The following is a 17,053-nucleotide window of genomic DNA, read 5'->3' as shown; positions in this document are numbered from 1 at the left end:
GACGTCTGCTCCCTGCAAGTGGATGGAAAAATGCAGCTGCATGAATAATGTCTTCAAACGCCGCACCGCTGAAAGGTGAGAAATAACCATTTCCAGTCTTGTGTGTGTAAAAGTTTGTGCCTTCGGTCGACTCAGATCGCAGGTCGTTGCTCGCTCGGCAGCGGCCGAATTCGATCATTGAAAGCTTCCTTTTTGTTCCTCTGCTGCGGCTTTACTTGGCAGGACCGCAGCACTACTTCCCAGAGTACTTTTAAATTATTAAATCCGTGTCCTTAAAGTACACAGCGGCCGTGGGAGTCGACGTATCCGAGCCGAAACTCTTCATGTGTTTCTGCGAATGTGCCTTTCTCCAGCCGTGTGCACACTGGGCAGCTTTAGCGGCTAACTTTAGCATCCAACAAAGTGGAAAGTTACAAAAGCTCCCCAAAAAGTCCCCTCGAAAAGTAACAAGGAGGAATAGCTGACCGGGTTACCCGGCCTGGAGTGTAGGATTGCGTTGTTGTTGTGTTTTTTAAGTAGTTGCTGTGTCATTAACTGTGAGCTATCTTGTATTTTAAGCGTGAAAACGGCGAACATTTAATCGACGATTCGCATCGTTGGGTGTCAGGTGAGCATCAGCCGGGACGTTGACTAGCTAGCTGCACTGTTGCACATAAAATGACATTTAAAGCCATAAAACTTAATCGCTGTGAACTTTAAATGCATGTTGTGTCATGCTTTCCGTTTCGTCCTTTCTGTTTGGGGATGCCCTGTACAGTTTTTACGCCTTCAAGCCTTCGGGTCTAATCTCCAGACTGATGCTAACCAGCAGCAGTTGTTCTGGGATGAGAGACTGTTCTCCTTCATTTCACTAAAAGCGGGACAAAAATAAAGCAGAAATGTTTCATAGTGTGAATAAGTGTTGCGAGCATTCTTTAAGACGGCAGATAAGTGCAGAAAGCGCTGCCATGAAGCTCAAAACAACACAAACGGAAGAGGAAGAGGTTGCAGGCAGTGTTTGTGTTTCTGTGAGTTTGTGCATTTTTATGGACATTTAACCACTAGTGTTGAGCTTTTATTACTTTTGCACTCATTTTCAAATACAGATGGAAGTGTCAGATTAAATTGCAGTTTCAAAACATAAGTTGTTGTTTTTACATGATCATGTCAAGTTTGCGTGGGTGGGTGCTTGATTTGCACACAGAAGGAAAAAACTGACTTTTATTGCATTTTTCTTTAATGAGCAGGTGAATATAAGAGAAAAATAAGGACTGGTTACTTATTTTCCATTTTTAAAGACGATATGTTGTACTTTGAACAGCCACACAGTGTGTTTGCTGACATTTGCACTTTCTTTGTACAATTATTGGAAGTAGAACTCTCTTTCTCGGCCTCTTCCTGAGACGTGAACTCAAAGGCATGACCGTGCCATGTAGCATTTTTACATTTCAACATTTACAGTATATCAAAATAATTAATCGCATCGGTGTTCTTTTAAGCGGAAAATACAAGACATTGATTAATCTATTCGGCTGCTCCCTTTACAGGGGCCACGGCAGTATGTCATTGCAACTTGCATCGTGGACTTGGCTTAGTTTTATGTCTCGGATGCCTTTCCTGCTGCAATCAGGATTTGAACCTGGGTCCTCCAAACTCAAGGTCAACACTTAATCCGAGACAATGTTACACACAACATAGTTTATCTATGCCGTCCTCTTTGAACCCCCCGCCCCCCCCCCCCCAAAAGAAAAAACCCTGAAATAACTCCCAACACACATTATTCTGCTTTGTCCCATGGTATGGATGGAGACTCTGGTGATCTCATGGTCCCACGGGTATTGGAGAAAATAGCACTGCAGAGTCCTTGAATAAAACAACAAACAAATCACACCAGGTGGGTCTTCAAAGTCCCAAACAATCCCCTCTGCTGGTCTGTGAATGTATGTTTTAGTAGGAAAAATGTCAAGATACCATCTGTGAGGCAGAGCGCGGTCATCTTCATACTTCTCCAGGATCTTTCATGCTGTTTATGGTAGTTCCTCACAGTGACTAGAGGCGGTGGCTCAGTTTGTAGAGTGGACTGTCTTTCAAGGTTGCAGGTTTGATTCCCGTGTGTGTTCAACTGGTTGAATGTAATTAACAGTATCAAGAGGTTTGCTCAAACAGTCATTTTACCATTTTGAGCCACAGGCTAAAGAGAGATTATCAAACATCCACTGCAGCACAAGTTACTGTGACCTACACTGTCACCTGTGTATTAAGATCAACAATAACAACAATGGCAGCCTTCACAGTGGCATGACTCCCAGTCCATACTCTCCTGGGACTTGGCAATTTTATAGTTGTCACCCAGAATAGCAATCCAACTTGGACGTCTGTCCATACAAATGACCAACAGCACAGACTAGTGGCCCAACATGCTAATAACATCGTTTCAGCATTTCCGCATTTTCCGTGTAAATGAATGTACATCATTTTCAAAATGTTACAGTGTAAACACGAAACATTTCTGAAACAAAAGCGATGCGTTTTCACTTGAAATGTTGTGTAAATGGGGCCTAAGATAGATGGGCAATCCTCCCTTGCAACACAAAAATGGTTTAAAAAAAAAATATATTGTTGTCACACATTTAAAGTTTTCTTACTCCTAAATAAAAAGTTCCAATATACAGAAGAACTGTGAAGGATTTCACAGTTTCTGTTGGATGGTATATTCCGCAGCCACAAAACCAAAGAACTGTACAAGTAACTCATGTCTGACTATGATGACTACTCTTTAAATGCTGCTTATCAGCTGTCTTCTGACTTGAAAGTTATTGAACTTTCATCCGTTACAGTGTGATTGTTCACTCATGCCAATATAAAATGGCCCACCTGGTGAATTTAAAGAGTTTATCGTGCCACAAGTGGATCTGGACTCATGTGACCAAGCTGTTTGAAGGCTGAATACAGGAAAAGGCCAACATACATCAGCCAGCCATTGAAAACTATTGAAAATGCACGGCCATGCTCATCCTCACATTGTGGGGTTCTGGGTCTGTTTGTTGCACTAACATGTAGTTGAAGTTATGACCTGGCTCCAATATACACTGGACATGATGTGAATAGAGGAAACGGAGCGAGATAGATTTTATGTGCCCTGCGTCTTTTGACATAGAGTGTTATATATTTGGCTGAGCAGCATAAACCACATGGACAGATGTAACATACGATTCTTATTTTAAAGCCATTGAGACCACATCACTTTGTAGCATACGTAGAAATTATATCCTGAATGGACCAATTTCTGAACGAAACAACTGCATTTCCCTGATTTGAATTGGGATTGTCGATAAAGAAAGAAGATGAAAAGAGATATTAAAGGCGCAAGAATACAAAGGCATAAAACTATTAGAGCAACCATGCTGAAAATGTTAGCTACTCTAACATAGCTTAGCCACGCGACAGCGTCTGTTTATACTGTTGCATGAGTCAAATGCAAACATTAAAAAAGCAGGCTATGAAGTGGGTGGTGAGTGTTAAATATCACAAATCTTTTCCCTTACAAAGTTTGCCAACCTATGCCTAAGTTATAACACAGGTATAGAGAATTGAAGAGTTATCAACCGAAAGTACAAGCTTTTTGTCTTGTTTAATACAATCAGGAGCTGGTGTCCTTGAGGCACTTTCACATCATCAAATTTGGCCCTCATTGGAAGGTGGTGGGTGGTTGCTTGCACTGCTCTAAATGAATATTTTCATCAGTGGCCCTGTTGCACTACCAAACCTTGAAAGATGATCCTCCCTGAAAAATGTAGCCTTATCTATGCCACACAGGGCCAATGTTTATATAGCAGCAGTTGGTGGTCAAACAAGGTACTGATCTGTTTAGAGTTAGAGATTCTTGTGAGGTTGATTTATTCCTTATTGAAATAAAGGCGTTCCTCATTTGTTGAAGGTGATCTAAATCTTGCATGTGACCCGAGCCAAGCTTTATCTTGCATAGTTTGTCTTTCTGTGTATTTACAAATAAACATTGATAAGATGATGCCTAAATTTGGAAAGTGTTTGCATCTGATTGAATGATGGAAGTTATTTGACTTCGGCCCTTATAGATAATCTGAAAACCTTTTTAAACTCACTTTTGACTAAGGGTGAATTAAATTATGTGTGAAAGGGTTAAACATGACAATGGTTGTTTGTAAAACTATCTTGGAATTTTCCATACCACTGAATTCTCATTTATTGTGACTCGTGTATCTTTAAAACGTTAAACTCAAACAGTAACGTTCATCTCAGGCATGTGAATAGAGTAACCTCTCTGGTGAGAACTTTTACCTGTACAGTAATGCTCAAATGTTGAATTTAACATCTTACAGGCCAAGGGATCTGCCATCTTTTGGCAGAAAGAAGTGGAACACAGTTTGCAGTATTTGTCTTGGCCCCTATTAACTTTTCTCCACAAGTGAGCATTTTTCTTAATGTCCCCAGTTGCCGCATAAGGACTTTTCAGCCTATGGCTATCTTGGTAAATGATCTTCTGTATGTACTCTTGGTTTTGGTTATTTTAGTGAGTCTGTAGTGCTGCTGAATGACCTTAGCACCAGGTGTTTTATTGTCCTTTTTAATAGATCTGCTCAATCTGCAGTGAACTACAGTGCAAAAAAGTCTACATAGTGTAGCTTTATATCTTGGTTACTGTGTCCAGACAGAATAAGGAAGAAACTACTGTCCAGTGTGCATGGTGTTAACTTTGACATTTGCTTTGGAGACGCTCAGATAGTTTGATTCATGCCTTGACATAAACAGGGACTTTACCTGGTACGCTCTAGTCTGTCAGAACATGCCTTTTTATAGGTACAAATTACTTATGTTAACATTTCTTAACATGTCTAGCAGAGATTTAAGTCATCAGAGATGGCACACACAAAAGAATGATGATCTTTCTTATGCATTTACTTTACCTCTGCTGTGTCCTCTGGCAAACTGGGCACTATCCTCTCCAAGTGAAATGCTTAATGAATGCAGCCACACTGCTGCTGCTAGCTTGTGTTCACACAGCTGATAAGACAATCTTTTGCCATGGTGCTAACATAATGCTAACAGAGAGTGAGAGGAGGCCAGGGGAAAGGAGAGAGAGAGAGAGAGAGAGAGAGAGAGAGAGACCCATTGGGCTGCTTAGCATGCCAAATTCCTCAGCTGCACAATAGTGTTAGGCCATAGCCTGAGCCCCAGCACAGCCAGCTTCTCCACCACAATGGGAGGGGAGGCTCAGGAGAGGCCGGCGACGCCTGGGGAGAGAAGGAACTCACTCAACCCTCGGGCTGTGACCGTTCGATGAATGGTGGCTTTCAGCGGGCGCTGTGTCATTTTAGGATCACAAAAAAACTTTGCAGCAATGTTTTCCTCATGGTTTAGACAAGGGATGCTCTTGGCTCCTTCCTGTTGTTGAAAACTGAGGATTTAAGTTTGTCCTTGAAAGAGAATTAACAAGGTGAACATTTCATTTCATGCTTATTGTGTTATTTTTTAAATTGACCAACATTGTTGTGGTCTTATTGGAATTTTCTTTAAATGTTGAAAAAGTACTGATACACACATACCAAGTTTTATTTCCATCAGCAGCACTAAATATACTCTTCTCTTACTCTGTGAACTATCATCTTTGGGGGCCTCCTCAACACTCATGCTAAATTTAAGACATGACCACACTTGAGACTTAAAACACATTCGAACCTGCAAATTCCCTATCCCAAGTCTGCTTCTCTAACTAGGCCTCCACTGTCCCAGTGTAAATGGAGTCCGTGCCAATGATGTCACCTCATTGGTGCCCTTGACACCAAAGCAAGTCCAAGTAATTATTGACTCTCTGTATGTGACAAATGGCAAATGATCAATAACCAATCAAAACGGGCTAACGGCAACAAAGCATGAGGAAGAAGATTTGCTGTCAGACAAACTCTTACAGTGTAGGCTGTGACTCAGCAAGTAGTGCTATTGTTCTCTGATTTGATGATTAGTAAATGTAACTCCTATTTCCCTTTCCTTGTCATTTATCTAAAATCTGCTTCCTCTCTCTCTCTTTTTCAGGTGTTTAAATCCTTGTTATACCGCCTTTTGGCCACTTTAACTTAAAGCCGTCACACTCATGGCACCTTCTACTTGACAGAATGGCCCAGATATCAAGTGGTAATGGGTTCAAGCTGGATGTCCCCCAGCCAAAGGGGATTGTGGGTAAAGAGGAAGCCCTACGCATGGAAGAAGAGGCTTTAGCAAAATTGCGAAGAGAGAAGAGGCCCACTCTTTCAACTTCACCATCCTCTTCTTCCTCTAGAGCATCCTCTACCCCAAAACCATCCAAATCTACCACTACTGCTCCTCAACCTTTGCCCTCTACTAGCAGATCAGACAAGGACCTCATTGTCTTCCCAGAGACAAAGAAACCGGCAGCGCAGGACAAGTTCAAGGAGATTGATGTGGACAAGCTGACCAATGAGGAGCTTGAAAAACTCCTCCTTGATGAAAACTTTGGGACTAACAGTAAAGTGTCTCGCCCCTCATCACTGTTGGGGTTTAACCTCAGTGCCTCTTACCCTGGAGGCCATGTCTGCAGCTCGTCTCCTTTCCAGAGCAGCCAGTGGACACCTGTCCTCCCCACCCCCTCGAGTTCGGGTGTGTCCACTCCTACCCATCAGCCCACCCCCATGTTCCCCTCTGCTCCATTCCCCAAACCAGGCACATTTCAAAATGGCTTCACTCCCACCATTTCGCCCTTCATGACCCTTTCAGCACAGCAACCGTCCTTCATGGGCTTCCCTCCCATCCAGCCTGCTGCCACTGCTGCGATGGTCTTTCAGCAGCCAGCCGTGGACCCCGAGATGGCCAAACTATTTGACAAGATTGCCAGCACCTCAGAATACTTGAAGAATGGCAAATCGGCCACCACTGACGTGGATTCCTCTCAAGCAGGCACGGCTTCCCTGGCACCTAACCCGCCACCCCAACAGCCAGAAGTGGTGGAGTCTTCTCATATCAGCCGCTTTGACTGGCTGGATCTGGACCCACTTACGAAGCGTAAAGCTGAGAATGAGGAGGCATCACTGGCATCAGGACCGGATTCACAAACGGAATCGGGAGTTTCTGCGGGTGATCCGTGGGATGCAGTGCTGGAGACTGAAGGGAACAGCAGTGGCAGCAACAACAGCCCCTCGTTGGAGCGGAAGGTTTCACTGTCGGTTCGGCCACAGCCCAGGAGAGGATCAACAGGAACGACGGTCACTCGGAGCCACTCCCTCAACATCCCAGGGACCTCCTCCCAGTACAAACCAAACAATCAGGTGGGTTAATAATTGAAAATGTTTTCAGATGTTTACAACGCATTCTTCATAAGCAATGTTTCTGTAAAAGACAAAAAAAATGTATAATTTATTTATTTTTTCTTGCATATGAATAGTTAACTTTATTTCCTTTTTCTGTATTAGTTGCTTCATGTGGTGGAGTGACACTATGGTCTATCACTCAGGATTGAGCAACATTTAACTAAGGAATTAATGTTTCAGTATTTATCCAAAAGTACTACAAGCCTGATGGGCTGTAATTTTTTAACAGACACTCCTACACGTCAGAGAATTTTTGGGGGGAGTATTTTAGGTAACTGAATCTGCAGTTACAATGGAGAATTGAGTCAACATTGTCCCACCGTAATGGGGGTTTGTAATCGCAGTCTTTGTGATTAACAAAATGCCATGTCTTACATCAGCCCTACTCGATTGTAGTGACCTGTAGGATTACTCTTGCAACAACACATCAGTAGGGAAAAACTAACCTGTCTCACGACGGTCTAATCCCAGCTCACGTTCCTTATTAATGGGTGAACAATCCACAATTCTGCTTCACAATGACTGGAAGAGCCAACATCGAAGGATCAAAAAGCAATGTCGCTAATACTTGGCTGCCACAAGTCAGTTATCCCTGTGGTAACTTTTCTGAAACCTCCTGCCTATAACCCAAAAAGTCAGAAGGATCGTGAGGCCCTGCTTTCTGTGTGACATCTGTCAGATTTTGTAGAATTTATTGGGTAATAAAAACAAACGAATTGTAAAACAAGGAATTACATTAGATGAAAATAGAATAAATCTTAGTGTTCCCTCTGTTATGGCAACTTTTTATCACAGTGTCCAAGTCGATTGAACATTTTTTGTTTATGTGTCCACATAGGAAGGACTAATCAAGCGTACATCTTGGAAGTGTTCAAAGCCAAGTCTCTGATGACTAGTTGCTTCAATCCTAGAAGAAGTTTAATGATCATTGAATTTACTTTATTGAAATTATGTGATTGAACACAGTGAGCCTGAGAGTGTTGACTTGGCCTTTGTGTTTTCGACCTCTATCTGATCGAGCATTTGTGGGACGTCAGAGACAAACTTACCCTCACAACTGAAATGACTTAAAGGTCACACTGATAACATCTTAGTGCCAAATACCACAGCACACCATCAGAGGTTTAGTGGAGTCCACACCATTACAGATCAGTTCTGTAGCAGAACGGGGACCTACACAATACTGGGAAGGTCATAATGTTAAAGGTAATTGATGTGTATTGCTCAATGTTTTGCTCACACAAGCAAAACATCTGCTCACTGTAATTAAGTGTTGCACTATGAGTAGTTATCCACTATTTCACCATACCATTTACACATTTTCGTGATGAAGTGATCTAGTTTCTTGAAATAAATATTTAGATCAATCATTTGGGACATTGCTGTGGGCAAGTGGCATGAGATATTGTTGGATATAAATATGTATTTCTCAACTGAAGAACCATCTGCCATTTGGCTAGTCGCACCAAATTGTTGTGTAAAATAAAGTGCTAAAATGCAGAGCAGTATAGCATTCGTAAGACCTACTGGCCAATGTTGAATATCAGTATTGAATTTAAAAAAATAAAAGTAATGAAATGAGAAGAAACTGGCTCAAGAACTTCATGATGGATAAATCTGCATTTTTAACATGTATTTCTACTGGAAATACATGTTACCCCATTTACCAGTGGCAACTGGTGATACATTTCTTAGGTGGGGCTCTTCATGATTATTCGACTTCAGCCAATGTTACCTTAATTTAAATACAGTGCGTTTATAAACCACATTACAACAATCTGGCCTTTTTTAGATTGAGAGAGGCCCCCAGTGATATAACATTATAGTTCTTTTAAACAGCTAGTGAATAGAGGGCACTTATTAAGATCACTCTTATTAACATACTTGTAAACAAATACAAGCAGATGCTTCATTAGTCCCTTTTAGAAAATGAATGTGTTTTGGGTTCTGGTTTACTTGAAGTAACAGTCTGAGTTTAGGGAAAACAAAAGGTATATCAGGTATATTTTCAAACAATACATCAATCCATCGTTCAAACCATTTTAGAATGCTTTGAAAGAAACCTCAAAATAAGTGCAAAATAAACAGCTTTTTTTAGCTCTTAGATTTTCAGTCATTAATAAATATGAGCATATCTAAACATTCATATACATTAACAAACCTGGACACATTTGCGAAATTCTGAACACATTTCTGTTTGTGTGCATTTAAAAATAACTCTACTGGAGAAAGTTGAACCTGACCTGCAGTTTTTCAGCCGAATTTCTCCTTTCAAGGGGTAAATTAGAAGAGACGTGACAGAGTTAATAATCAGAGACTCACCGCTTGTTATCTTCATCTCAACATCTCGTAGAAACACGCGAGAACAAACCAGAACTGACTGTAAGCCAAAGACCGAGCAGGTCTGGCGATGGGCGATTAAAATGTCTCTGACATCAAATGGCACTGATTAGTTTATTTTTATGTCAGTCACTCTGGTGTTGATCTGTAATTGGCAAGATCACTACTAAACCTCGTCTCCTCGGGGTGGCTTTCTGCAGCGCCCCACAGGCATAGTTAATTCTTCCTCTTGATGATGCGCAAATAGATGGACAACAACAACGTCAGCCTCCAGAGTGTCAGGACTTGGTGGTTTTATAGTATAGAGTCACAGTAATACCAATTTTCCTTCATCGTCTGTCCCTATGAATAACCGTGTACTTGCCATCGTTAACATTTATATCGTATTGTTTTCTGTGCGCGCTTGTGTGTGGTTCCAAAATCATTTTCAGCGTTTCTGCTGTTTCCGTTGAAAATGTTGCTGAAATAAGAACAATGCGTTTTCACTTGAAACATTGTCGTGTTAACAGGCTATCAAGATCAAAATCATGGACTACTATCTGAAATCTTCATTTTATGGCCACAGGTGTTTAAAGCTCCCGTTTTGACGTCTGGTGTTGACATTGTTTCAATGTGTGGGGTTTTCAAGACACTTCCTGCTCATTGTGTTATAATGCGTCATTACCAAACAATTCGTCTCTGTACCTTTTTTCTTACAACTGAGTAATAATTATTCCTGTGGCACTGCAGCGTCACCTGATTTCCATGTATTATGATGGTTTCAGAAAGCAATGCAATTCAAACATACAGTTTGGGAACAGTCTACTAAATAAAATTAAGCCTTCAGAGATCTGTATTAATCACTTGTTGAAGGAAGTGTCCTCAGTCCTTGTTTGGGCGCCACTTGTCAAATGCAGCTTGTCCAGTCTGTGCATCCAGCTGTGTCTTTCGGGGTTTAGGAATGTCCTTCCTTTGAAAAAAATGAAACGGGGCTTGTTTACTCTTGCCCATATGTTTTGTCTACGTTTGGTGACAAGACTCCTGTATTGTGAAACTCGAGTCATTGTAGATCGGTGCGCTTCAGTTTTGCCCTCTCCACACGCTCACTTCTTAAATTTGCATCTGTCATGTCTGCAGTCTTTGTGTGTGTGAGATTACGGCGGTGTGCATGTTTGCATGCGCTCTTTGTTCAGTGTGTTTGCCTGGCAGTCGGTGCTCATGTTCTTATATACAGGAACAAGTCTGTGCAGGTCTCACATTACCCCACAGTAGCAACACAATGATCTCACAAATTGCCACTTTGAGTTTCTATGCCAACTCAACTCTTAGGCAGACGTAAGAAGGCCCAAGAAAAGACTGTCTGAGTAAAGTCTAAATACCTGTGGCACGTTGTAGTTTAAACTATGATCAGATCGTGTATGCAAATAAATTAAGACTTCATGCATCTTAACAACAAGGGTAAGTATCTTGAAACGTTAAATATGCAAAAATACTTTCGAACATGGTCACACCTACAGCCTCTGCAGAGTTGTTGCTTAGCGTGCATCCATCCTGTGGTGAAGCTGTTATAAACTGGGACACGATGCCACAGATACCATTATCCAGTCTGATATTGTGCGCTGGTAGTCATACTCATAAAAGTGTTTAGATACAATTTACAGCATCTTGACATCTACTGACATCACCTCCTGGCAGAGCAGCTAATCAGCTGACAGCGCTTAGCAAGTCTGTTTTTGATCAAAGTTCTGTCATGCTGCAAAGAGAATGGGCCAAACAGGAAATTTCCAATAAATCCGGTCAATATTTCATGATAAAATCTTGTGCGAAAGGATTATATTTGCTTAATTTATCAAGCATCCCTTTATAGCTGATGGCAACAGGTCTGGAGTCAGAGGGACATAAACACAGTTTTGCAGTGTGGTTATGTCTTATAGAAGTGCACAGTCTGAAATAAAAGTAGTATGTGCATGCATAAGTTATGATCACCCGCTGGAAGTTATCCCAGTTAATGTGTCAAAAAACTGGGGTAGTTATTACTTGCCATTGGATTTCCCACACAAACAAAACCCCACACAAGCACAGGAGAAACTTGCTAACTCTGCAAGTATCACTGTGAATTTTACTGGCATTACTGAAAATCACTTTATCAGTTGCTGTGCAGAAACTGTGCTTTTATACTGCTATTAAAGTTAGTTAGATAATACATATCACTTGTTTTGTTGCAACAACTTCCAATCATGAGTGGCTGTGATGGTTGCAAACATTGATCGTGCCAGCTGTAGCTGGTGTGTAGGCTTATCAGCACAGAAATGTTGGGGTTAAATTACCATGCAGGTCCAGACGTTAGAGTCCTCTTGCGCTAAAAGCTAAATGAAGCCTTCGGCAGCACGACAGCATTTACTGAAATCCTGGTTTGAGTTGTGCTGTGGTTGCCGGTTGACTAAGCGCAAGCTGATACGTTTGTGCAAGCCACATAAAGAGTTAGTGCTTTTGCAAAACAGATTCGCTGTAGATCATTTTTTATTGGGTGTTTGGTATTCTTTATTGTCTCACATGATCCAGTGGATGCCAGAAGTAACCAGGCATTTTTCACCCACCGTCTCAAGAGTTTTGTTTTTCTTTATTTAATTCCATTTCAACCAATATGACTCTTCTGGTGGCTACAAGTCAGCCTGAAGTTGCCACGGCTTGTTATTTTTGGCTGTAATGTACTCTTAAGATGTGGCCATGTGGGCAGAGAGGCGCAAAATGGAACAAATGAGCATGAGCTTGGAGACGTGGAGACTCAGTCACAATTAGATTATCTGCTGTGGGGTCTGCTCCTTTTCCTCTATTTCTTAGTCTTTATTTACCTGCTCTATGGCTTTCACTCTCTTTGCTTTTTTTTCCCCACTCTGTTTTTATCACCTCGTGCTCTTTTTGTCTTTATCTTCTCTCAGTGGGTTGTGCATGACCTTTTTCACTTGACCCCTTTTTTTCTCACTTTGTTCTTGGTCTCTTATTGGACTGACAGCCTCCAGCGCCTGGCTACTAATCCTTTGCTTTGGCCTTTGGAAGTGAAGCTGAAGTTGGCCGACAATCAGCACTCAAACAAATATCTGTATCTCTATTACAGCAGTCACGCTGATCCCAGCTTATACCTTCTCCCTAATGTTTACAAAACTGAAAGTTTATTCCACACTCTGAGATAACAATGATTCATTTTACTTATCCTCAAATACATACACTTAAAGAGTGTATATTCCAGCTAATCAGATGTTTTCATGAATTTAACCAACCCACAAACATTATGAGCAGCTAAAAAGTTATCATTTATGACAGAGACAAGTTCTATACTTCAGTAATATGGTAACGGCAACCAGTCTTGTGAAGATTTAAAAAAAATTTTTTTGCAGGTTAGGGTTAAAACGCACACCAGAGTACATAATTTGCCCTTAGCAGATTGTTTGAGCATGTGCATGCTTGTTTCTGTGTCTGATCCTCCTTAAAAATGACCTGCAGGTTGATTTTAATCTCAACATGTGCTGTGATGCAAGGTGTGTTTGTGTGTGTGTCTGTGCATGCGCTCGATACACTGTGATCTCCCCCCTAACTTACAGACCTGCAGAATCTCTTTTAAATGTCTCACACCTCCACACTAGCCCACTCTAGGCTCTGTGCCTTTTTCCTTTCATTGTCATTTAATTACACCTCCAGCACAATTATGAGATGCTGCAGAACACATAAATTAACTCTCTTCCAGCAGTTAAGAGCAGGGTGAGAAGATGCTCTGGTGCAGGGATGTGGCCCAGGTTCCTGTTAAATGTGTGACTCACTGGGCAAACAGTTCTGTGTCTCCTAACTTTTGACCGTGTTCAACTGGCAGAAAACAGAAGCAATATTGTGGTCCATGCAGTGAGGAAGCAAGTAGAAGCCAGATACCAAGTTTTCAGCTGTTTAAAAGTCCTCTGCCAACTGTTATTAATTCCCCCTCCTATTTGCAAAATGAAAGAAATCAACACCTCTAATATGTGATCACTTTTTCCATTTTATCCTGATTTGAGTTTATGACAGGAAGTATGAGTAAATACCCATCAGTCACTTCTGTATTGAAAGAAGAACTCGTGTTTTCTAAGTAATTGGTTCCTCTGATGTAACAGTGTGAGCTACTTGCAGGCTCTACCTCTTTGCAGTCACTGTATGACTGTAAGTGTTGCGAAAACAAAAACATATTCAATGACGTGTATTCACAACCCCATTACAAAATATCTTGTCCATAATTGCTGGAACGGCATGACAATCTCGCTCAGCATTCTTCCGATGAATTTCTATTTTATATTTTCTTTTCTTTTTTTCTTATTGTTTTCATACCTTATTCGAAATAAACATTTCAATCAATTGTGATATGATAACTGGAGTAGACCGCACTTTCCCTTTCATTTTGCTGACACCCACAATTCTTTTCCTGGTGGAATGTCGACACTGCAATATTTATTTTATAAAAACTGTGTTATAGTTCTGGCTACCATATTTGCTAGGTGAATAAAAGTTGCTGTACTGCTGATTTATTTCAAAAACTTTGATGACTTGTTATAATTTTGCTGGTTATTTCAGTGGACATTTCAAGTTGTGAGGCGAAGGTAAATCTCCTTTCACAAGCATCGGCTCATAAGGAGGTGTCTGATGTCTAGATGTGTGCATGTAACTCAATACTGATGCTGGGCATGGAATTACCTCTGGCCACCACTTGAAGCTGTGATCGAAATTTCACTTGTACCAGTGTTCTCAGTCAGGCGCTTCCGCTTGTATGTTTTCCCATCGGAGACCCCAAACATGTGCCTCAAGTTTACCACATTCTTCCTTGTTGTACGATGAGACAACACAACTATGTTGTCTTTTCAGTTTGGCTTTGTTCAGCCACACAGATCAAGGATGCTTCACTTGAGATGGTGAACACCTTGATCACAGAACCACAAAAACCTGTTACGTTTTTCTTTTTTGTTTGTTTTTAAATACATCCTGATGTCAAATTACAAGAACATGATGCTGTCCTTTGTATGATCATCGCAGTAGTCCAAAGCTGTGAAACAAACCACAATGACATTCCTATTTCAATTTCTGAACCATCTGGCTATCCTTATATTCTTTTAAATTGGGATTGTAAAGATGGTGAAACCGATGGATTTCCTCACACAAGTGCTTGTTACTCTAGTGCAGGCGCAGAGTGAACGCACCGTTCAGTCTGTTCAATCCACGTGGTCACAAAAATTGGGCCACACAGGGGTGGATGACGATATTTATGTCACATGGACAAAAACGCGCCCTGCGGACAGTATGAATTGGCCTTAACAATGATTTGGTACCAAAGATTATTGGGGAAATGTACAAAATTCCATTTGTTATTGATGGGGGGGGGAGTCATCTCATTTAAGGACAATAGAAATAGCTCAGCCCAACTAATATTACATGTGCTTTCTTCCAATTTACTTAAATATGCCTCTTTCAGTTATTGTGAAATGCTAGTCATTGTGTTGAGTTGTTTACATTTTTGTATATTAAAATCAGCTTTACGTTTTTGCATTTTGTCAGTGAACCTAGTAGCATAGTACATCATTTTCACCACCACTGTAACAGTTTAGTTACAACCTTAGTCTAAACTAATGAATAAATCTTTACTCTATTTCTTCAATTTGAATGGTCAGAAAGTTGCTTCATAGTTTTCTTCTGCAAACCGTATGGCTGAGTTTCCCCAGAAAATAGCATGAATAGTTGTCTAGCTGTGTCATTTGGTGGAAGCAGCCATCGCATGTTTCCTGATCGATTATGTCTCATTCATGAGCAGAATGTGGCCAGCGCAGTGATGTAGGACTCCCCAAACAAAACGGCCTCTGTTCCACACTCTAGTCTCACCAATGTACACAATGGCGGAGACGGTTATATCAGAGGGCTCGCTGCGTGTCTGGTCTGTGTAGATGGATCACATCACGGAAAATTCACATTCCAAGGTGGAAAGATTGAACAATAAAAATTCTGCACATTAACGATTGTTGTTGTACAATGCTTATCTGAGCTATAACCGACTGTACAAGAGTCAGTATTACATTCTACTGGTGTCTTTATTGGATGATAGTCATTTCTGCTTACATCTGTCATTAATCGACTCGAGCACAGAAATCTGTTGAGATTCGTCCTGATTGCGGTTTAAGATCAAAGCCAGTGGCCAGTGTGAGGGTCATCGGGGACGTGAGCGGCTCTTTGTGACCTGCCCTCTTTGTCACATACCACGACACACACTCAGTGACCCCAAAGACCAGACGCAGTTAGGATTCCAGTCTTCCTCTCTGCTGTACGGCGTGTTCCTAGTATTACGGTCAGCGGTGTGACACATCACAAGCAAAACCAGAGAAAGGATGCAAGATTAGTCAACGTGTGAATCATATGAAGCATTTCCCATGACTTCAGATACCAGGAGCTGTGCCCAACAAAATCGATTGAGCGAAACAAAGACAAGCCTGTCCTACTGTACAGCTCTGTGTTTGTGTGTGTGTGTTTGACAAGCAGCTAAACACAGTCTCACTGGATTATCTTCCCATGTTTGTTTTTGTTGAATCTGTACTACAAGGATAAACACGATTAATGTGTGCAGCTCCTCCTCCCTCTCTTTAGCCTTTCCAACAGTGTTAACATTTCTTTCATCCTCTTTTTGTTTTTATTTTGTCATTGGATGCCTTCACATCTCACCATTTGCTTCACCTTAATATGTTTGAGTTTTCTAATCAACCCATCCTGAAAGTACAAAGTCTGAAGTTTCAATTGGATATTTGTTGTTAAAATAAACAAAACAGGAACTCGTACCTCTGAGCAAGGCTTGAAATATTGGTTGTTTGTAACTGTTAATTGTATAATGCAAATTAAACAATATTAGCCTCCTCCTCACAATTTCAAGTGAGTCCCTACGAATTTTGGAGCGTTTGAGACAGAACTGGCACATGCAGGACTCCCTCTCCCCTCTCTCCCTTGCTGGGTTAAGCAGGTGGCTTGGTTTCAGGCTTTGGCCTCTTTTCAAAGCCCCATGCTGCCCTGAGATATTCGTCGCTCAGTGTTATGTTAGGTCAGCACTTTGTTTCGAACTGTTCTTTAATGGTCTGAAGGATATTTCACATGAACCTGCTGGGTGCTTAACTCATCTATTAAACTACTAGCATTTTTTATTAAAATATCTAAGATTGTTTTCTGATTACATGCTATTTGAAAGCCCTCTTTTGCCATGAGAGGCGCTGATCCCTTAATAGTTAACATTGAAGTAGATTGCTAGTTGCAGCCCTATTATTTGATCTCAGAATTGTATGTGGGGTGACGGTCTTCACACACGGTTAGTTTATCATCATCAATGGGGAGCAAATTAGCACTTCTCATTT

The 17,053-nt window shown here is 41.1% G+C and overlaps 1 protein-coding gene across 1 annotated transcript in view; it reads left to right on the top strand.

Annotated features, from left to right (window-relative positions):
- pik3c2a (phosphatidylinositol-4-phosphate 3-kinase, catalytic subunit type 2 alpha) overlaps positions 1 to 17,053 on the top strand; it is a 49,790-nt gene continuing 32,737 nt past the window's right edge. The window contains exons 1-2 of the mRNA XM_080475213.1: positions 1 to 75; positions 6,049 to 7,295. Coding sequence (XP_080331339.1) covers positions 6,129 to 7,295 — 1,167 coding nt within the window. The 5' untranslated portion in view covers positions 1 to 75; positions 6,049 to 6,128. The remainder of the gene's footprint in view (positions 76 to 6,048; positions 7,296 to 17,053) is intronic.

The sequence above is a fragment of the Lipophrys pholis genome (genome assembly GCF_963383615.2).
Source record: "Lipophrys pholis genome assembly, chromosome: 11".
Taxonomy (NCBI): domain Eukaryota; kingdom Metazoa; phylum Chordata; class Actinopteri; order Blenniiformes; family Blenniidae; genus Lipophrys; species Lipophrys pholis.
The sequence above is the reverse complement of the archived record's forward strand: the minus strand, read 5'-3'. Positions and strand labels throughout refer to the sequence as shown.